At 43.2% G+C, this 22,290-nt stretch overlaps 1 protein-coding gene across 4 annotated transcripts in view; it reads right to left on the reverse strand.

Moving 5' to 3' along the window:
- Positions 1-17,710, reverse strand: part of LOC116812068 (zinc finger protein 107) — an 81,013-nt gene extending 63,303 nt beyond the window's left edge. For 2 of the 4 annotated variants that reach the window (XR_009214979.1, XM_032757679.2), the window contains exon 1: positions 7,096-7,249. Coding sequence is in view for 1 of the 4 variants with exons in the window: in XM_032757679.2 (XP_032613570.1) it covers positions 7,096-7,098 (3 nt within the window). In the remaining 3 variants the exon portion in view is untranslated. Of the gene's footprint in view, positions 1-7,095; positions 7,250-13,924; positions 14,185-17,538 lie in introns of those variants that run through there. The other 2 variants (XM_058444495.1, XM_058444497.1) reach the window with 2 other exon arrangements.
- Positions 17,711-22,290: the final 4,580 nt, after the last annotated feature.

The following is a 22,290-nucleotide window of genomic DNA, read 5'->3' on the forward strand; positions in this document are numbered from 1 at the left end:
ATGCAAACAACCTTATTAAAAAGTAGGCAAAAAACATGAACAGATGCTTTTCAAAAGAAGACATACATGTGGCTAAAAAGTAAATTTTAAAAATGCTCTGTCAGGCGCGGTGGCTCATGCCTATAATCCCAGCACTTTGGGAGGCCAAGGCGGGTGGATCACAAGGTCAGGAGTTCGAGACCAGACTGACCAAGATGGTGAAACCCTGTCTCTACTAAAAATACAAAAATTAGCCAGGCACAGTGGTAGGCACCTGTAATCCCAGCTACTCGGGAGGCTGAGGCAGAAGAATCGCTTGAACTCAGGCGGGGGAGGTTGCAGTGAGCCGAGATCGTGCCACTGCACTCCAGCCTGGGCGACAGAGTGTGACTCCATCTCAAATAAATAAATAAATAAATGCTCATCACTAATCATTAGAGAAATGCAGAGGAAAACTACAATGAGATACCATCTCATACCAGTCAGAATGGCTGTTGTTAATAACAGATGCTGGCAAGGTTGAAGAGAAAAGGGAATGCTTATACACTGCCTGTGGGAGTGTAAATTAGTTCAACCATTGTGAAAAGCAGTGTGGTGATTCCTCACAGAACTAGAAACAGAATTACCATTTGACCCAGACACCTCATAACTGGGTTTATACTCAAAGAAATATAAATTATTCTATCATAGAGACACATGCACATGCATGTTCACTGCAGCACTATTCACATAGCAAAGATACCAAATACCTATCGATGGTAGACTGGATAAAGAAAATATGGTATGGTAGGGCACGGTGGCTCACACCTGTAACCACAGCACTTCCGTAAGCTGAGGCATGCAGATTTGTGGAACTCAAAAGTTCAAAACCAGACTGAGCAATGTGGAAGAACCATGTCTTTACAAAAAAATACAAACAGAAAAATTAGCCGGGCATAATGGTACACATCTGTAGTTCCAGCTACTTGGAGGGCTTAGGTAGGACTGCTTGAGCCAGGGAGGTTGAGGCTGCAGTGAGCCAAGATCACACCACTGCACTTCAGCCTATGCGACAAGGTGAGACCCTGTCTCCAAAAATAATTATAATAAAAATAAAATAAAACAAAATATTTAATACAAACAAAATATGATACATAAACATCATGGAATACCATGTGGCCATAAAAAAGAACAAGAGTATGTCCTTTGCAGCAACATGGATAGAGCTGGAGACCATTAGCCATAGAAAACTAATGCAAAACAGAAAACCAAATATATTTTCTCATGTATAAGAGCTAAATAATGAGAACACATGGACACAAAGAGGGGAACAGAGGCCTAGTTGAGGGTGGAAGGTGAAAGAACAAAAAGGGTCACCAGCTGGGTGCGGTGGCTCACACCTGTAATCCCAGCACTTTGGGAGGCCGAGGCGGGTGGATCACAAGGTCAGGAGATCGAGACCATCCTGGCTAACACGGTGAAACCCCGTCTCTACTAAAAAATACAAAAAAAATTTAGCTGGGCGTGGTGGCAGGTGCCTGTAGTCCCAGCTACTCAGGAGGCTGAGGCAGGAGAATGGCCTGAACCTGGGAGGCGGAGCTTGCAGTGAGCGGAGATGGCGCCACTGCACTCCAGCCTGGGCGACAGAGCGAGACTCTGTCTCAAAAAAAAAAAAAAAAAAGAACAAAAAGGATCAAAAAAATACTTGTGTGGTGCTCTGCTTAGTATCTCCGTTATAAAATAATCTGCACACCAAACCCCTGTGACACAATTTTACCTATATAACAAACTGCATGTGTACCCCAAAACAGAAATAAAAGTTAAAAGGAAAAAAATCCATGGGTGGGGGACAATGCAATGTAGGTGGGAGGAATGGTCTGTGCTACAGATAGTGGCCCAGATAGGGCTGTCCTCTGATTTGTGTCCATGCAGGCAGATGAGATTATGAACAGGTGGTCCAGAACCCTTGGTTGGTGGAGAGAGCAGGCTGCTGCTGCAGATTCAGTGTCTGGGAATAGGAATATGTCAGGAGACTTGTAGACACTTTTATGGGTTTTTGGCAAAAAACACTAGAATAAAAAAATGCTGCAGTGAAACTCCTGAGGGCGGTGCCTAGTCCTGGGAGGGGTGTGGACACATCAATGTCTAATGGATATGTTTGTGAGTGGGTCGAAATTCTGGGATGGCAGCTGCGAGAAAAGGGGGTCTATAATCAGAGCTCCTTTCCTCTAAGTTTTCAGTCCTCTCTCACCATGGAAGGAGACCTGGAATCACAGGACAATGGGCAGTGTAACAGTCTGTGTACAGGAGAGTAGAGTGTCGCATTCCCAGACACCCAGAGTTCCACTCCAGGCCAGGCCTCTGTGATATCTTTCTTTTGGCACCAAATCTATAAAGTTTGCTTAACACCAAGCAATTCTCCAAAACTAACACATTGTTTAACATTTGAATTCCGACCCCAGAGTCAGCAGACCCTGATTCAGGGCTCAGTCCCACAACACTGTCCTCACTGCAGACGCCAGTTAAAAACCATATGGGCCCATCTGTGCTTCTAAACTACTGTTTGAAAATTTAGAACTCCCGTAAACTCCCTCAAGTTCAATAATTTGATAGAGCTACTCACAGAACTCTGCAAAACACTGTAGTTATGTCAACCAGTTTACTATACAAGATACAACCCAGGAAAATTCAAATGGAAAAAATGTATAGGACAAAGAGGTGGGGAAAGATGAAGCACATAGATAATCCTGGTAAATAGATGTGATTAATAAAAGTCCCCATCCTTTGTATTCTCCAGGAACAGTTTATGAAAAGAAACACCCTTCCCATTATGACTTAGATGGTGCTCTTTTTCTTAACTATTTAATAACCAAACACTCATTCTGCATATTTTCTTTTTCATATTAAAAAATTAGCTGAATTTGTCTTCAGTGGTCAAAATAAAGTTCTTCTTAATCAAACTTCACTTAAGTTTATCTCCTTCCCACAGGCTTCTGAACTTTGAGGTACCCTCAGTCTGAGCCAACATACAACCCCATTTTTTGTCCCTCCTAAAGACTTGATGACTTCAGGATAAAATGTTTTCTAATCTAGTATTTGATTATTTTCACCCTCCATTTGCCATTCCCCTGTGACCTTCTTTCTAACCTTCTTTGCTCCTCCCTAAAGAAAAAAAAAGTCTCTGTCTGCCTAAACTTTGCAATTCTTAAAGGTCTTACAGTTGGTATTTCCTTCTGTTGCAATACTCCTTTAAAATTCAAAAATTTTTTTACAGAAACCTCATTCTGTTTTTACAAAAAGTAAAATACTGCCTCAAAACGATAACAACTTCATCTTTAGTAAGACTCTCCCATTCCCCTTCCATCTTAATGTTAACTGCATCTGCCTGGGGGTCCCCCAACGTCCAGGGCTCTGTAGCTTCTCTCAGAATAAAGGCTTCTTCCATGGCTGGGGTGAGCAGGGGAAGCTTCCAAGAAAGAACTAACTGGGTCTTTAATAACCTCCCTTCCCTTTGCAGGCTCAATATTAGCCTTAGCTTGGAATCACTGGGCACAAGCTTTAATTTCCATGTCAAGGTTATTCACTTGGGTTTTGAAACTGCTTTAAAAATTCGGCAAAATTATGCACAGTACTTATATATGAGAAGGAAAGTTTTTTTTGAGACAGAGTCTCGCTCTGTTGCCCAGCCCGGAGTGCAGTGGTACACTCTTGGCTCACTGAAACCTCTGCCTCCCAGATTCAAGCGATTCTCCTGCCTCAGCCTACCGAGTAGCTAAGACTACAGGTGCCTGTCACCCACACCTGGCTAATTTTTCAGTAGAGATGGGGCTTCACCATGTTGGCCAGGCTGGTCTTGAACTCCTGACCTCAGGTGATTCGCCTGCCTCAGCCTCCCAAAGTGCTGGGATTACAGGCGTGAGCCACTGCACCCAGCCAAGGGAACGAAATTTTAAGGTGCTTACATTTCATACCTCAGTAAGAAATGCAAAGTATTTATTCCTTTCAGACGATAAATGTATTATTTTATTATTTTCATTAAAAATTATGTAGTAATCAATTAGTCATATGGGAACACTTCTAGGAGGTACCAACTTTCATCTCATAAAATTTAGCATTAACCAACTGGGTGCAGTGGCTCATGCCTGTAATTCCTTGGGAGACCAAGGCGGACAGATCACTTGAGGTCAGGAGTTCAAGGCCAGCCTGCCCAACATGGTGAAACCCCATGTCTAATAAAACTACAAAAATTACCTAGGCATGGTGATGCATGCCTGTAATCCCAGCTACTTGGGAGGCTGAGGTAGGAGAATTGCTTGAGCCCGGAAGGCAGAGATTTCAGTGAGCCAAGATCGCACCACTGCCCTTCAGCCTGGGTGACAGAGCGAGACTCCGTCTCAAAAAAAAAAAAAAAATTAGCGTTATCCTCACAAATCAAGATGATAGGATATAGAATAGAGGTATTCACTGTAACAAAAGTACCCTGCAAAAAGAGGGACTGATGCTTTCATATATCTATGTAACTCATCAATTATCTACCACATTTTCTTATAAAAATGTATTCATTTTCTACAGTCAAAATGGAAGAGAGGTTTTTTTCCTTTTTGTTTCCCTGCTAGCACTCTAAAAACTAAGCCTTGGAATACCGCTGGACATCATTCAGCCATAAAAAACACACCTGAGTAAATTCCTAAACTAAGTCTGGGAAAGAAAAAGGTAAATGAGAATTCTTAATAAATGGAATATATGATTAGATATTATTTTTCTCTGAAACTCACCTCTTTTATGCTCTGTAAATATTTTCTTACCTTTTAAATTGTACTAATAAAATGCAAGTTACAGTTATAAAACTGAAATCAAAATAAGTGAACAAATCTTTTCAAGGTGACAAAGCCAGGGAGTGGCCGTGCTGATTAGAAAACAGATGGGTCTGATGGTTCATGTCCTTTGCAGGGACATGGATGAAACTGGAAACCATCATTCTCAGCAAACGATCTCAAGGACAAAAAACCAAACACCACATGTTCTCACTCATAGGTGGGAACTGAACAATGAGAACACATGGACACAGGAAGGGGAACATCACACTCCGGGGCCTGTTGTGGGGTGGGGGGCAGGGGAGGGATAGCATTAGGAGATATACCTAATGCTAAATGACGAGTTACTGGGTGCAGCACACCAACATGGCACATGTGTACATATGTAACAAACCTGCACGTTGTGCACATGTACCCTAAAACTTAGTGTAATAATTAAAAAAAAAAAAAAAAGAAAACAGATGTGTCTGACTCATGTGTCAAGTCAGGCCACCCAAACACGAGATTCTCCTACCCCATCCTGCTCACTTAAGTGCTCAATGACCACCCTCTCCGTAGACATTGCCCTATGCCTCAGTGACTACCCCAAGTGCATTTCACTTTGCAAGTTCCTGTACCATCTCACTGGGGTCAAGTTTGATTTTTTTTTTTTTTTTTTGTCTTCTGGAATACTACTTTTTCTTTCATAAATCTTGGAGAATCCAGGGGACAGAAATTATTTCTGTGTTTTCCTCTCAATACCAGCATCCGATTGGCTGACCAGCAATGTACCTCTGAGAAATGGAAGTTGGGTTGAGTGAACACAATCTTAATGCCTCAAAGGGTTAGCTTTCTAAAGGAAGAGTATACTAGGAGATTCCTCTCAGCCCCAGGGAATCCACCTGCTCCCTTGAGAGGCTACACTCCAACCTCAGATTGTCCTATGTCTCCCATTCCCAGATACCCAGAGTTCCATTCCACGCCAGGAGCTGAAATTTACTAGAGATTCTAGCATACACAGCCACAGTTGATATCTTGATTTATCCCCAGACAGTACTGAAACCCCCAACCAGGAGAAAACTGAAAGGTGGCTGAGGACACATCACCCTGTAAAGTTTCCAAAAGGAAACCTTGACCCAAAAACATTCTGGTAAGATCTCTGCGCCTAGGGAAGATAAAAGCAAAATAGGCACAGACTTTTTTTTACAATACAGTGTCAGGGGATTATTTTTTGTTTTCTTCTCAATGGAAATATTTTCAAACAGCAAACAATTTTTTTAAAGTGCCACCCAATAATTTATCCACAATGATTAATTAAAATACAGTATCTAAAATGTACACTAAAGGACAAATAGTTGATAATGTGAATTAGGGAGGGGAAGTTGGCGTTTGGGAATGTCAAAAGAAACTGGAAATTTAGCATTTTACTGAAAGTCAGTTAGGCTAAAAGAATGGGGAATAGGGAGTAGTCTTGAGATCCTGCTTGAGATACATGTGAAAGTTGCAGGGGAAAATCTGTCCCCTGTGGAGTGTGAAAATAATTAAATGGCAGGCAATTAGACTGAGGTGGCTCTAGTCCCAGGGTTTTTACTTTTTAAAAAATCTAACTCAAATGCATTTTTTTGTAAATTACTACATTGGGGAAAACAAAATTTAGACTTAATCAACCATAAACTGCCAATTAAGCTCTGATTACGTGACCAGAACATTTCCACCTTGATCTAAAACTAAGAAACTACATAACTCTACCTAACCAATTATTGAGTTTGCTTTCCTTTATCATGCACCTTATAAAAGTCTTTTCTTCAAGCCCCTCCCATGGAAAATAAACTACAAACCACAGCTGGGTGCTCTATAATTCTTGAATTACTCTTTGGTTAAATTCTTTAATATTTTTGCGGTGACTTCCATAGATTTTTAAGAGAAAAAGATGGACTAGGAACCCCACAGACTAAAGCTTTTCCCATTCACGAACCCCGCATCCCGAGTCAGGATTCTCCCCGGATGACCCTCCCGGCATCCCTGCACAACCGGGGAGAGATGCGGCGCTGTGGGTGCAGAGCTGCCCAGAGAGGGCTCCAGGCCAGGGCACAGTCACTGCGCAGGGAGGAGACAGGACGCCCAGGGTCTCGGCTGTCAGCCCAGCCGCCATCTTACAGCTGAAAGGGGCTGAGGACCGAGCTGCGCCAAGGAGAACTCGGGGCCGCGGGGTACTGAGGGCCGAGCTACGCCAAGGAGAACTCGGGGCCGCGGATTTTGGAGGCCCGAGTCCAGCCACAGCACTTCCGACCGGTTCCAACCAGCCCCTCCCCCTCTCTCGGGATGTCGGACCCGGCACTCTCACCATTTTAGGTTTCCAGGGGGTCCTGGCGTCTTAGCTGTGGATCTCCCAATATCTGCAGGTCACAGGGACACAGAGACTGGGCCTCTAGGAGCAGAGGACACTGAGCAGTGAAGAGGAGAGCAGGAGCTCGGCTGCAGCCAGAGACAAAGGCCCCGCCAAATCCCGGAAGCCGTCCTGTCCGCTCCAGCTGCGTGCCTGATTGGACGGTTCCCAGCCCAGCGGTCCTGATTGGCCCTGAGTGACAGAAGCTGTGCTCAGATGCTGGGCTGGAAGAAGATAAAGTGAAACCTAAGCTGCAGCCTTTTCAGGCAGGGCTTCCTCCCTGAGTTGAGTCAGGTCCACCCCAGAAGGCATTTGCATTTAACCTGTGTATAAAGTCATATACATTTATAAATAATATATTATGTGGCTATTCACACATGAAAATAATATAACCATTATTTTAAAATTCCAGATTTTATGCCCTTTCTGAATTCTGGTCCTTTGAGCAGGCTGATTGAGAGTTTAAAAAGGAGGCAATCCTCTGAAATAAAACGTGAGCCACATGTGTATTCTAAATTTTCTAGCAGTCAAACTTCAAGAAGGAAGAAGAAACAGGTGGAATTCATTCTAACCATTTAATTAGCCCACTATATCAAAAATATTATATTAATATCTGAGCAATATGTAATTATTAATAAAGTGTATATATTTTTGGAACTAAATCTTTAACTCTGTATTTTACCTTTCTAGCACATCGCAGTTCAGACCAGCCACATTCCGGACACCCAGTAGCCACACATGGCCAATAGCTGTCACATTAAAGTGCAGCTTTGACAACAGAGGGTTGAAGGGCCTGAACATTCCTTTTCTGCCAGAGGTGAAGGAAGAGCCTCTCCCTACCAACATCTCTCTACAGTTCTGAGGTGGAACAGACCGTGGCCATAAAAAGAGCAGAGGGCAGCAGGAATAAAATAACCTAAGGTTGTTAAGAGTTAATGTAATTAACATGTATATAATTAAAACTACTAGATGTATGAAAAACAATTCTGCATAGAGAATGTATAAACAAAAGCAAAATATGCTTTTAATGAAGAAAGTTAGAAACATTTTATCTAGTTTGAAATTACTTAATGATTGTTTCAAATTGAAAAAAGAAAAAAACAAAAATATAATATAAAAAGTTGAAAAATTTATTATAAGACTATAAAATATTTATGAAAATCTACAGTAGCCAAAAATGACACATTTGATGGATTTATAAGGTTTTATTAAAATTAGCTTTAGTATTAATAATACAGTAATGCAAAAGTAAAAGTTGATTTTCTTTTGAACAAAAATTTTACATATCAATATGACAGAGTAAAATTTTTTTGTCCACCTTTTGAATAAATTTTGAAATAAAGTAAAAAAGAGATAGAATTTTTCTCATGCTACCTTTCTCAGGTTTTTTGACTGGAAAAATGAATCTCCTGTATCAAACAGTAAATGATTTTGTTTTTAAAATCGTTTAATTATCACTTTGGATAAATAAATGACTATTATTTCATGGTGATCTGTGATCCTATTTTAGTGAATTGTTTTAACCCTATGACATATTTCACAGGCTTCCCAACATCAAATTTTGCTTTAAAAGTGTCTTTTTTTTTAGACCCCGAACTTTTGGATGCTATAGAGTGTCAATGCAGCATGCAAAAGAATGATAAACAAGCAAGGGGCGGTGGCTCACACCTGTAATCCCAGCACTTTGGGAGGCGGAGGCAGGCAGATCACCAGGTCAAGAGATGGAGACCATCCTGGCCAACATGAGGAAACCCCGTCTCTATTAAAAATACAAAAATTAGCTGGGCATGGTGGCGAGCGCCTGTAATCTGAGTTACTCAGGAGGCTGAGGCTGGAGAATGGCTTGAACCTGGGAGGCGGAGGTTGCAGTGAGCCAAGATCACTCCATTGCACTCCAGCCTGGGCAACAAGAGCAAAACTTTGACTGAAAAAAAAAAAAGTTAACTTACATGGAAGCATTATCAAAATAAAAATAATGTTTGCCAGGCGTGGTAGCCTATGCCTGTAATCCCAGGACTTGCGGAGGCCAAGGCAGATGGATCACCTGAGGTCAGGAATTCAAGATCAGCCTTGCCGACATGGCAAAACCCTGTCTCTACTAAAAATACAAAAATTAAGCCAGATGTGGTGGTGGGTGCCTGTAGTCCTGGCAACTCAGGAGGCTGAGGCAGGAGAATTGCTTGAATCCGGGAAGCAGAGGTTCCAGTGAGCTGAGATTGTGACATTACTCTCCAGCCTGGCCGACAGAGGGAGATTCTGTCTTAAATATATATATATATATTTGACCTCCTTCGACTTATATTTTAATAAATATGTTATTAATATTTATGTCAAAATTGTATGAAATTTCTAAAAATCTAATGTATCTGGTATATGCTCTTATTCATAATTATGGTTATTATGATAAATTATTGTAGGCAACAGATATAATCAATTTCTTTTAATTTGTTTCTTTATAACCATGTAAAGTCATTTCCACAGTTAATGGCTTAATTCTGATGTAGTTTCTAAAAACTTTAAAAGCATGAAAAATCCCAGAGTACTGTGTTTTCAAGGAGGTTCATGAAAAGATGGAAAAGGCCCAGATGAGTTGAGTACAGATTTCTGATAACATTAGAATTATATTGTTTGAATTAGGTAAAGATTGTGAGAATTCGGCCAGGCACGGTGGCTCATGCCTGTAGTCCCAGCACCTTGCATTTCTGTGGGATCAGTCGTGATATCCCCTTTATCATTTTTTATTTCAACTATTTGATTCTTCTTTCTTTTTTTCTTTATTAGTCTGGCTAGCAGCCTATCGATTCTGTTGATCTTTTCGAAACACCAGCTCCTGGATTCATTGATTTTTTGAAGGGTTTTTTGTGTCTCTATCTCCTTCAGTTCTGCTCTGATCTTAATTATTTCTTGTGTTCTCCTAGCTTTTGAATGTGTTTGCTCTTGCTTTTCTAGTTCTTTTAATTGTGATGTTAGGGTGTCAATTTTGGATCTTTCCTGCTTTCTCTTGTGGGCATTTAGTGCTATAAATTTCCCTCTACCCACTGCTTTAAATGTGTCCCAGAGATTCTGGTACATTGTGTCTTTGTTCTCATTGGTTTCAAAGAACATCTTTATTTCTGCCTTCATTTCGTTATTTACCCAGTAGTCATTTAGGAGCAGGTTGTTCAGTTTCCATGTAGTTGTGCGGTTTTGAGTGAGTTTCTTAATCCTGAGTTCTAATTTGATTGCACTGTGGTCTGAGAGACTGTTTGTTATGATTTCCATTCTTTTGTATTTGCTGAGGAGTGTTTTATTTCCAATAATGTGGTCAATTTTAGAATAAGTGCAATAAGGTGCTGAGAAGAATGTATATTCTGTTGATTTAGGGTGGAGAGTTCTGTAGATGTCTTTTAGGTCCACTTGGTCCAGAGCTGAGTTCAAGGCCTGAATATCCTTGTTAATTTTCTGCCTCGTTGACCTGTCTAATATTGACAACGGGGTGTTAAAGTCTCCCACTATTATTGTGTGGGAGTCTAAATCTCTTTGTAGGTCTCTAAGAACTTGCTTTATGAATCTGGGTGCTCCTGTATTGGGTGCATTTATATTTGGGATAGTTAGCTCTTCTTGATGCATCGATCCCTTAACCATTATGTAATGGCCTTCTTTGTCTCTTTTGATCTTTGTTGGTTTCAAGTATGTTTTATCAGAGACTAGGATTGCAACTCCTGCTTTTTTTTTGCTTTCCATTTGTTGGTAAATATTCTTCCATCCTTTTATTTTGAGCCTATGTGTGTCTTTGCACGTGAGATGGGCCTCCTGAATACAGCACACTGATGGATCTTGACTCTTTATCCAATTTGCCAGTCTGTGTCTTTTAATTGGGGCATTTAGCCCATTCACATTTAAGGTTAATATTGTTATATGTGAATTTGATTCTGTCGTTATGATGCTAGCTGGTTATTTTGCCCATTAGTTGATGCAATTTCTTCATAGTGTTGATGGTCTTTACAATTTGGCATGTTTTTGCAGTGGCTGGTGCCAGTTGTTCCTTTCCATATTTAGTGCTTCCTTCAGGAGCTCTTGTAAGGCAGGCCTGGTGGTGACAAAATCTCTCAGCCTTTGTTTGTCTGTAAAGGATTTTATTTCTCTTTCACTTATGAAGCTTAGTTTGGCTGGATATGAAATTCTGGGTTGAAAATTCTTTTAAGAATGTTGAATATTGACCCCCATTCTCTTTTGGCTTGTAGGGTTTCTGCCGAGAGATCCACTGTTAGTCTGGTGGGCTTCCCTGTGTGGGTAACCCAACCTTTCTGTCTGGCTGCCCTTAACATTTTTTCCTTCATTTCAACCTTGGTGAATCTGATGATTATGTGTCTTCAGGTTGCTCTTCTCAAGGAGTATCTTTGAGGTGTTTTCCATATTTCCTGAATTTGAATATTGGCCTATCTTGCTAGGTTGAGGAAGTTCTGGATAATCTCCTGAAGAGTGTTTTCCAACTTGGTTCCATTCTCCCTGTTGCTTTCAGGTACAACAATCAAATGTAGATTTGGTGTTTTCACATAGTCCCATATTTCTTAGAGGCTTTGTTCATTCCTTTTTATTCTTTTTTCTCTAATCTTGTCTGCTTGCTCTATTTCAGTAAGTTGATCTTCGATCTCTGATACCCTTTCTTCTGATTGATTGATTCAGCTATTAATACTTGTGTATGCTTCATGAAGTTCTCGTGCTGTGTTTTTCAGCTCCATCAGGTCATTTATGTTCTCTAAACTGGTTATTCGACCTTTTTTCAAGGTTCTTAGCTTCCTTGCATTGGGTTACAACATGATCCTTTCGATCAAAGGAATTTGTTATTACCCACCTTTTAAAGCCCACTTCTGTCAATTCATCAAACTCATTCTCTGTCCAGTTTTGTTCCCTTGCTGGCGAGGAGTTGTGATCCTTTGGAGGAGAAGAGTCGTTATGGTTTTTAGAATTGTTAGTCTTTTTATGCTAGTTTCTCCCCATCTTTGTGGATTTATCTACCTTTGGTCTTTGATGTTGGTGACCTTCGTATGGGGTCTCTGAGTGGATGTGCTAGTCCTTTCTGTTTGTTAGTTTTCCTTCTAACAGTCAGGCCCCTCTGCTGTAGGTCTGCTGGAGTTTGCTGGAGGTCCACTCCAGACCTTGTTTGCCTGGATATCACTAGAGGAGGCTACAGAACAGCAAAGATTGCTGCCTGTTCTTTCCTCTGGAAGCACCCAGAGAGGCAACTGCCAGATGCCAGCCAGAGCTCTCCTGTATGAGGTGTCTGTTGGCCCCTACTGAGAGGTGTCTCCCAGTCAGGATACATGGGGGTCAGGGACCCACTTGAGGAGGCAGTCTGACCCTTAGCAGAGCTCAAACGCTGAGCTGGGAGATCTGCTGCATTCTTCAAAGCCATCAGGCAGGGATGTTTAAGTCTGCTGAAGCTGCGCTAAAATTTTTTAGATATGCCATTTGAATAAACTGTGTGGTCCAAGTCAAATTACCTATAAGAACCTCTCATTTATCTGTGCTATGCACCTAAGTTGGAGACACAAACTTGGTACTTAAGAGGACATAAATTTAATGTTCAGCGTGGACCCATGAAGAACCTAGACAGCCAACAGCCATTTTTTCACTCCTGAGTTCTTAAAGCTTCCATTATTAAAAAGCTGTGCATTCCATTATCATTATAGAAGAGATAAAATAATCTACATAAAATATAAATTAGGCCAGGTGCAGTGGCTTACGCCCATATTCCCAGTACTTTGGGAGGCTGAGTTAGGTGGATCACGTGGTCAAAAGATCAAGACCATCCTGGCCAACATGGTGAAACCCCATCTCTACTAAAAATACAAAATTATCTGGGTGTAGTGGCACATGTCTGTAATCCCAGCTATTTGGGAGGCTGAGGCAGAAGAATCACTTGAACCCGGGAGGTGGAGGTTACAGTGAGCCAAGATCACACCATTGCACTCCAGCCTGGCCAACAAGAGCGAAACTCCATCTCAAAAAAAAAAAAAAGAAAGACAGAAAAAGAAAAGAAAATAGTCACATCATCTACATGTTGAGGCCACAGATATGTATATGTATTGATATGTATCAATAACCCTTGTGGGCAGGGACCAGACAGAAGAACCACATCACCTGTGTGCTAGGCTCTGTGATAAGTCACCCTTTATCTGTGGGTATGGCCCAGGTAGAAAAGGCAAGCCATATCACCTGGTGCAGGGCCCAGAGATATGTCACAATGTCTTCTATAGGCAAAGGCCAGGGAACAGAAGAGAGTCACATCAAATAGTTGATGGACCCAGAGATATGTCACAATGCCCCTGTAATCAGGGTCCAGGTAAGAGACTCAAATCACCTTTGTTCTGGGCCCAGCAATATGTCACAATGCTTTCTCCATAGCTGTCATACAAAGAGGAGACCCAGGCTCTTACCTAATTCACTAAGCCCAGCTATGACAGTATCTCTTACATTGGCTGGCTTGTAGGAAGAGGGTCGTCATCTCTCCTGTGAGCTGGACCAAGATATATGTCATAATCCGGTAGAGAGCAAGCATGAGAGTCACATCACCTGGGTGCTGGGCAAGGGATATGTTACAATCTTCCCTGAGGACAGGGACCAGGCAGGAGAGTCACATTAGCAGGAGAGTCACATTACCTGGGTGCTCAGGGAGGGATCTTATTTGACAATCCCCTCCTGAAAGCAAGGCACAGAATGCATAGTCACGTCACATGGGTTCTGGGCCCAGGAATATCTTACGATGCTCAGTATGAGCAACACCCTCTCAGGAGAGGCAGATTACCTTAATGGTGGACCGAGCGATATGTCACAATCTTCTTTGTGGGCAGGATGCAGGAAGAACAAAAGTCACATCTTCTAGGTGATGGATGCAGGGAGATGTAAACAGTCCCTCTGTAGAAAGGGCCAAGGCAGAAGCCTCTAGTTCTATAAATGTAGGGCCCAGTGATTTGTCACAATACCTAACATATGCAAAGCCCAGGCAAACAGGAGAGTTATATCACTTAGCTCCTGGGTCAAGTAATATGTCCCAATCCTCCCTTTTGACATGGCCCAGGCAGCAGAAGAAAGTGACATCACCTAGGTAATGAATAAAGAGATATGTCATAATACACCTGTGGACAGGGCCAAGGCAGGAGTCACATCACTTAGATGTTGGTCCCAGCCATATGTCAAAATACACAAAGTATACTGGTCCCTGGTAGGAGAGGAGAGTCATGTCACCTAGGTTCTGGGCCCAGGCATACATCACAATCCCTACTTGTGCAGAGCCCAAGCAGTAGAAGAGAATTACATCACCTAGATACTGGGTCAAGAAATATGTCACAATACTTTCTGAGGGAAAGAGTGAGGCAGGAGATTCACATCACCTAGGTGAGGGGCCCAGAGATATGTCACAATGACCTTTGTTAGTAGAGCTCAGGGAAAAAAAGTTACATAACACAGGTGCTGGGCCAAATGATATGTCACAATTCTAACCATAGATCCCAGTAAGAAGAAAGTCAAATCATCTATAAGATGGGCCTAAAGATAAGTCAAAATTACCTCTGTAGGCAGGGACCAGGCAGAAGAATCACATCACCTGTGTACTGGTGATAAGCCACTTTATTTTGTAGGCATGGCCCAGGTAAGAGAAGAGAGTCACATCACCTAGGTTCTCAGCCCAAAAATATGTCACAATCTCTTCTATGAGCAAAGCCAAGGTAAGAGAGGAGAATGACATCAAATAGTTGATGGGCTAGAAGACATGCCACAATGCCACCTGTAGGCAGGGTTTACAGGGAGACTCACATCACCTTGGTGCTAGGTTCAGCAATATGTCACAATGCCTTTTGAGGGCAGGGCTGAGCAAAAGAGTAACTTCAGCTCTTTTTTTTTTTTGAGATGGAGTCTTGCTGTGTTGCCCAGGCTAAAGTGCAGTGGCGCAATCTCGGCTTACGCAAGCGCCACCTCCCAGGTTCAAGCAATTCTCCTGCCTCAGCCTCCCAAGTAGCTGAGATTACAGGCACCTGCCACTGCGCCTGGCTAATTTTTGTATTTTTGTAATTTGTAAGTTTGTATTTTTATTACAGACGGGGTTTCACCATCTTGGCCAGGCTGGTCTGGATCTCCTGACCTCATGATCCACCCCCCTCAGCCTCCCAAAATGCTGGGATTACAGGCATGGGTCACTGCACCCGGCCAGTAATGTCAGCTTTTTGTTGGGCCCAGCAGTATGACACAATCTCCTCTCTTGGCAGAACCTAGGAAGACAAAAAGAGTCACATCAACTAAGTACTGGGCCCAGTGAAAGATCACAATCACCTCTCTTAGCAGGAAGAAGGCATAGTCACAACACCTGGGTAATGGGTGCAGAGATACATCACAATGCCCCCAGTAGGAACAGCCCAGCAGCAACATAACACTGGTAATGGACCCAGCAGTATGTTACAATGGTCAAGGTGGGCAGGGCATGGCAGAAGAGTCACTTAACTTGGGTGAAGGGCCAGGTTATATGTCACAACATTCTTCCGTGATCAGCACCAAGGCAGGAGAGGAGACTCAAATCTCCTGTGTGCAGAGCCCAGCAATGTTTCAAAATGCCTCCTGTGAGCAGCAACAAATGCAGGAGAATAGTGTCACATTAAGTAGATGGTGGGTCCAGCCATATGTCACTATTCTGTCTCCAGGCTGGGCCTAGGCAGAAGAGTCATTCACTCAGGTGCTGAGCAGAGCTATATTTCACAATCACACCTGCAGGAAAGTCCAGGGATGAGACTAACAATTCCGCACATGTCCTGGTTGTAGGTGTGAGTATTAACACTTTCTGTGCTTTTTGTCTAACTACACGAGTTACCATCTCATTGGTAAACTGTATCTGTGCATGAGAGCCTCAATCCCTTCTGCAGATTATGTTGCTTTAGTGGAGTCACAGCCTCACAGGTGTGCTGAATTTGTTTCTGAGAGTACCAACTAACCTGGAGATCAGATCCAGGTATGAGAGGAAATTTTAAAACTTTTAACTGCTTAAGGGTCTGAAATTTAGAACCTCAATAGTGGGCTGTGTTCATGTGAAAGATGACAAGTTTTACTGTCAACTTAGTGTACATACCAGTGTCACAATCTCACCTGTGTGCTGGGCCTTCTTAGGACGCTCTCTATACAACTCGAGGGCTTTATATAATATACATGAGAGTCACAATATGCTCTGATACCTTCATGCTGGTACAGACCAATGATTGTACCTGTGATCCTAGGCCCAGGTATGAGAGTCAGCATCTTTTCAATTGGCTGGGTAAAAATAATAGAGTCATCACCTGCCCATATGGTAAGTTTAGAAGTGAGTCACCATTCAAACTGTGGCCAGATGTTAACAAATGACAATCACAATTCCAATTGTGAACTACATCTCCGTGTAAGATTCAGGACCTCACCAGTGGGATCTGTCCATGTTTGAGGGTGACAATCCTTATGGTTGGTAGTGTGTGCATATGAGAAACACAATCTCACCTGTGTGCTGGGCTCTGGAATGTCACACTCTACCACCCAAGGGCTTTATGTGATATGCAAGAGAGCAGTAGTCTTGAATAACCTTCATACAAAGAGAAGACCCAGGATCTTACCCGTTTTTCTAAGCTAGCTATGAGTAACAGTATCTCTCCTATTGGCTGATTTGAGAGTCATCATTGTACTTGTGAGCTGGCCCCAGATATATATCACAATCCCACCTGTAGGAAGTGAGCAAATAAGAGTGTCATATTACTTGGGTGCTAGGCTAGGCCTGTGTCACTATCTCCCCTGAGGACAGGGAAAAAACCCAGAAAACATCATCTGGGTTTTTGGCCGGGGATATTTTGCAATCCCCTCCTGAAAGCAGGACACAGGCCAGCAGTGTCATATCACCTGGGTGCTGAGCCCAGTGATATTTCACAAAACTCCCTGTGAGAAAGGTCAAGGCAGGAGAGACACACCACCTGGTTATTGGGTCTAGTGACATGTCACAATCTTTCTTGTGGGCAGGGTACATGCAGAAGAGGAGAGTCAGATCCTCTGGGTGATAGATGAAGAGATATTTCACAAGGTTCTAGGTCAGCAGAACATAGGCAGGAGTCTTTTATTCCCTACATGTTGGGTCCAGTGATATGTCATAATTCCCAATATATGCATTGCCTGGGGGAAAAGGCAAGTCATGGCACCTAGGTGCTGAGTATAGTGATATGTCATAATTTCCTCTTTTGGCAAGGTCCAAGTAGAAGAGGGCGGGTCACATCACCTAGGTGATGAAAGAAAAGTTATGTCATAATACCCCGGTGGGCAGAGCCAATGCAAAAGAGTAGCATTACCTAGGTTTGCGATCGAGCCCCATGTCACAATACACAATTTATGCAGGGCCCAGGCAAGAGAAGAGAGTTACATTACCTAGGTGCTGGGTTCAGCAATCCATCACAATTTTCTCATGAGCAGAGCCCAAGCAGTAGAGAAGAGTCACATCACCTATTTGCTGGGCCCAGAGATATTTCATAGTCTCTTCTCTGAGCAAAGTTCATGTAAGAGAAGAGAGTTACATCAAATAGTTGATGGGCCCGGAGATATGTCACAATGCCCCATGTTGGCAGAGTCTACTAAGAAGACACATCATTTTGATGCTGAGCTAAGAAATATCTCACAATGTCTTCAAGGGAAGGTCCAAGGCAAAAGTGTCACATCACCCTAATTTTGAGGGCAGCAGTAAGTCAAAATCTCCCTTGTGGGCAGAACCTAAGAAGAAGAAAAAAGTCACAATAGCTAGGTGCAGGGTTCAGCAACAGGTAAAAAGCCCCTTGTGAGCAGAAACCAGGCAGGAAAAGGGAATCAGAACACCTGAGTAATGAGTGCTGAGATATGTCACAATGCTCCCTGTAAAAAGGGCCCAGACAGAGGAGTCACATCACCCGGGTCTTGGACACTGCAATATGTCAAAATGGTCAATGTGGGCAGGGCACAGGCAGAAGAGTCACATAACCTGGGCTCAGAGGCCAAGCAATATGTCACAAATGTCCTCTCTGTGGGCAGCTCCAAGGCAGGAGTATAGATCATATCACCTAAGTTTTGGGCCCAGAGAAATATTAAAATTCCATCTGTGGGCATGCCCTAGGAAGGGAAGTCAAATCAGTCAGATACTAGGCACAGGCATGTGTCAGAACCACACCTGTAGGAAAGTCCAAGGATGAGATTAACAATTCCACACATGTTCCAGCTTTAGGTATGAGAGTCAACACCTTGTGTGTGATTGGTCTAAGTACATGAGTAAGAATCTTTTTTAAATATTTTTTTATTTTAGTTTTATTTATTTATTTATTGAGATGGAGTCTTTCTCTGTCACCCAGGCTGAAGTGCAATGGCGCGATATTGGCTCACTGCAACCTCCGCCTCCCAGGTTCAAGTGATTCTCCTGCCTCAGCCTCCTGAGTAGCTGGGATTACAGGCACTCACCACCACATCCAGCTAATTTTTGTATTCTTAGTAGAGACAGGGTTTCACCATGTTAGTCAGGCTGGTCTCAAACTCCTGACCTCAGGTGATCTGCCCACCTCTGCCTCCCAAAGTGTTGGTTTACAGGCGTGAGCCACCGCATCCGGCTATGAGTAAGAATCTTAATGGTAAACTTAATCTCTGCGTGAGAGTCTCAATTCCTCCTGTGACCTCCTTAGTAGAGTCACAGCCTCACACGTGCTGAATCTTGGTCTGAGGGTCACCAACTCACATGTGGACCAAATCCATGTGTGAGTCAATTTTCAGCTGGACATGGTGGCTCATGACTATAATCCAAGCACTTTGAGAGGCCAAGGTGGGCGGATCATTTGAGGCCAGGAGTTTGAGACCAGCCTGGCCAGCATGGTAAACCTCTATCTCTACTAAAAATACAGAAATTAGCCAGGTGTGGTGGCATATGCTTGTAATCACAGCTATTGGGTGGCTAAGGCACAAGAATCGCTTGAACCTGGGAGGCAGAGTTTGCACTGAGCTGAGACTGTGCCAGTGCACTCCAGCCTGCATGAGAGAACAAGACTCTGTCTCAAAAAGAGAGAGAGAGAGAGTCAATTCTCCAGATTTTGACTGTTTCTGGGTGGAAGATTCAGAACCTCAAAAATGGGCTGTGTTCATGTGGAAGGATGCCAGTTTTTACTACAGGCTAGCTACACATGAGTGTCACAATCTCAACTCTGTGCTGAGCTCTGTGAGAACACTCCCTTTCCAAGAGCTTTATACAGAATGCATGAGAGTTGCAATTTGGTCTGAGATCTTTGTGCTGGCCCCATGATCATACCTGTGGCTCTAAGCCCATGTATAAGAGTAAATATCTTTCCAATTGGCTAGTTTCTTTTTCTTTCTTTCTTTTCTTTTCTTTTCTTCTTTTCTTTTCTTTTCTTTTCTTCTCTTTCTTTCTTTCTTTCTTTCTTTCTTTCTTTCTTTCTTTCTTTCCTTTTTCTGGGTTGGGGGTGGTGGGGATAGAGTCTTACTCTATCACCCAGGCTGGAGTGCATCTCAGCTCACTGCAACCTCCATCTCCTGGGTTCAAGCAATTTTCCAGCCTCAGCCTCCCGAGTAGCTGGGATTACAGGCACATGCCACTGTGCCCAGCTAATTTTTGTGTTTTTAGTAAAGATGGGTTTTTGCCACATTAGCCTGGCTGGTCTCAAACTCCTGACCTCTGGTGATCTGCCCACCTTGGCCTCTCAAAGTGCTGGGATTACAGGTGTGAGCCACCATCCCCAGCCTAATTAGCTAGCTTCTGATAAAAGAGTTGACACTTACCTATGACCTGGGTTTAAAAATAAGTTGCCATTTCAACTGTGGCAGGATGTTCACATGTGAGAGTCAAAAATCCAGCTGCATACCGCATTTATGCGTGAGATTCAAGACTTAACCAATTTGTTCTTTTCATGTGTGAGGGTGACAATCCTAACATTCAGCTGGGTGTGCATGCAAAAAAGACAATCTCACCTGTGTGCTTGGCCCTGTGATGACACTCTCTGTGTCGCTGAAGGGCATTATGTGACATGTGAGAGTGGTAATCCCCTATAACTTTTTTTTTTTTTTTAAGAAGAAGTTTCACTTTGTCGCCAGGCTGGAGTGCAGTGGCGCGATCTCGGCTCACTGCAATCTCCACCTTCCAGGTCCAAGTGATTCTCCTGCCTCAGCTTCCCGAGTAGCTGGGACTACAGGCACATGCCCCCATGCCCAGCTAATTTTTGTATTTTTAGTAGAGACGGGGTTTCACCATTTTGGCCAGGATGGTTTTGATCTCTTGACCTCAGGAGATTGCCCACATCAGTCTCCCAAAGTGCTGGGATTACAAGTGTGAGCCACTGCGCCCAGCCCCCATAATTTTTTTTTTTTTTGAGATGGAGTCTCCTCTGTCGCCCAGGCAGGAGTGCAGTGGTGCAATTCGGCTCACTGCAACCTCTGCCCTGCGGGTTCAAGCAATTCTCTGCCTCAACCTCCCAAATAGCTGGGATTACATGCGCCCACCACCACGCCCAGCTAATTTTTGTATTTTTATTAGGGATGGGGTTGCACCATCTTGGCCAGGCTGCTCTTGAACTCCTGACCTCATGACCCACCCGCCTTGGCCTCCCAAAGTGCTGGGATTACAGACCTGAGCCACTGCGCCAGGCTGCCCATAACTTTCATATAAAGAGGAGACCCAGGGTCTTACCCGTTACACTAAGCCTCAGTACAAGAGACAGCATTGCTCATGTTGGCAGGCTCAAGGAACGAAAGTCATCATTATACCTCTGAGCTTAGACAAGATATATATCAGAATCCCAGCTGTGGGTAGAGAGTAAGCAGGAGAGTAAGTTTACCTGGGTGCTGGGAAAAAGACGTGTTACAATATTCCCTGAGGACTGGCACCAGGAGAGTCACATCATCTGGGTACCAGGCCAGGGATATGTCACAATTCCTTCTGGAAATCAGGGCAAAGAAAGCAGAGTCACAATACCTGCATGCTGGGCTCAGTGATATGTCACAATGCTCCCTGTAGGCAATACCCAGGCAGGAAAGACACATTGTCTCAATCGTGGACCCAACAATATGTCACAATCTTCCTTTTGGGCAGGATGCAGTTAGAACAGGAGAGTCACATCTCAGTGACAGATGCAGGTATACTTTATAATGCCCCCTGTTGGCAGGGCCAAGGCAGGAGTCTTAAATCCCATTCATGTAGGGCTCAGCCATAGGTCTCAATACCTAATATATGCAAGGTGCAGGCAAATAAGACAGTCACATCACCCCTAGATGTTGGGTCAATCCCCTTTTTTGTGAGGGCCCAGGCAGAAGGAAAGAGTCACATCACCTAGGCGATGAACAAAATAATATGTCATAATACCCTTGAGGGCAAAGCACAGGCAAAAGAGTTGCATCACCTAGGTTTTGATCTCAGCCATATGTCACAATGTAAAATGTATGCAGGGCCCAGGCAGGAGAGGAGAGTCACACCACCTAGGCTCTTGGCCTAGTGATACATCACAATCCCTTGGACAGAGCCCAAGCAGTAGAAGAGAGTCACATCATCACCTAGGTGCTGGGTCCAGCAATATGTCACAATACACCCTAAGGGGAGGGCCCAGGCAGGACAGTCACATCACCTAGGTGAGAGGCCCAGAGGTATATCACAATGCATCCTGCATTAAGGCCAAGGAAGAAGAAAAAGAAAGTCATAAAGCCTATGGGATAGACCAAGTTATGTTTCACAATCACCCTGGTGAGCATGGTTGAGGCATGAGTGGGCAGTCACATGATGCAGGTGCTGAGCTAAGTAATTTGTCACAATCCCCTCTGTGATTAGGGACGAGGCAGGAGAAAAAAGTCAAATCACCTGGGTGATGGGTGCAGAGATATGTCACAATATGCCCTGTAGGCAAGGCTCTGACAAAAGAGTAACATCACTTTGGTGTTGGATTCAGAAATATGTCACAATGCCCCATGTAAGCACGGCACAAGCAGGAGAGTCAGAAAAATTGAATGCGAGGCCTGGTGATATTTTATAATTTCCACTGTGAACAGGTTCAAAGAAGAAAACGAGACTCACATAATGTAGGCTATGGGCCCAGTGATATATCATCATTACCTCTATTGACAGGAACCAGGCAAGAGTATCACATCACCTTTGTGCTAGGTGATTTGCTA

Source organism: Hylobates moloch, unplaced genomic scaffold (genome assembly GCF_009828535.3).
Source record: "Hylobates moloch isolate HMO894 unplaced genomic scaffold, HMol_V3 SCAFFOLD_1, whole genome shotgun sequence".
NCBI classification, from domain to species: Eukaryota; Metazoa; Chordata; class Mammalia; order Primates; family Hylobatidae; genus Hylobates; species Hylobates moloch.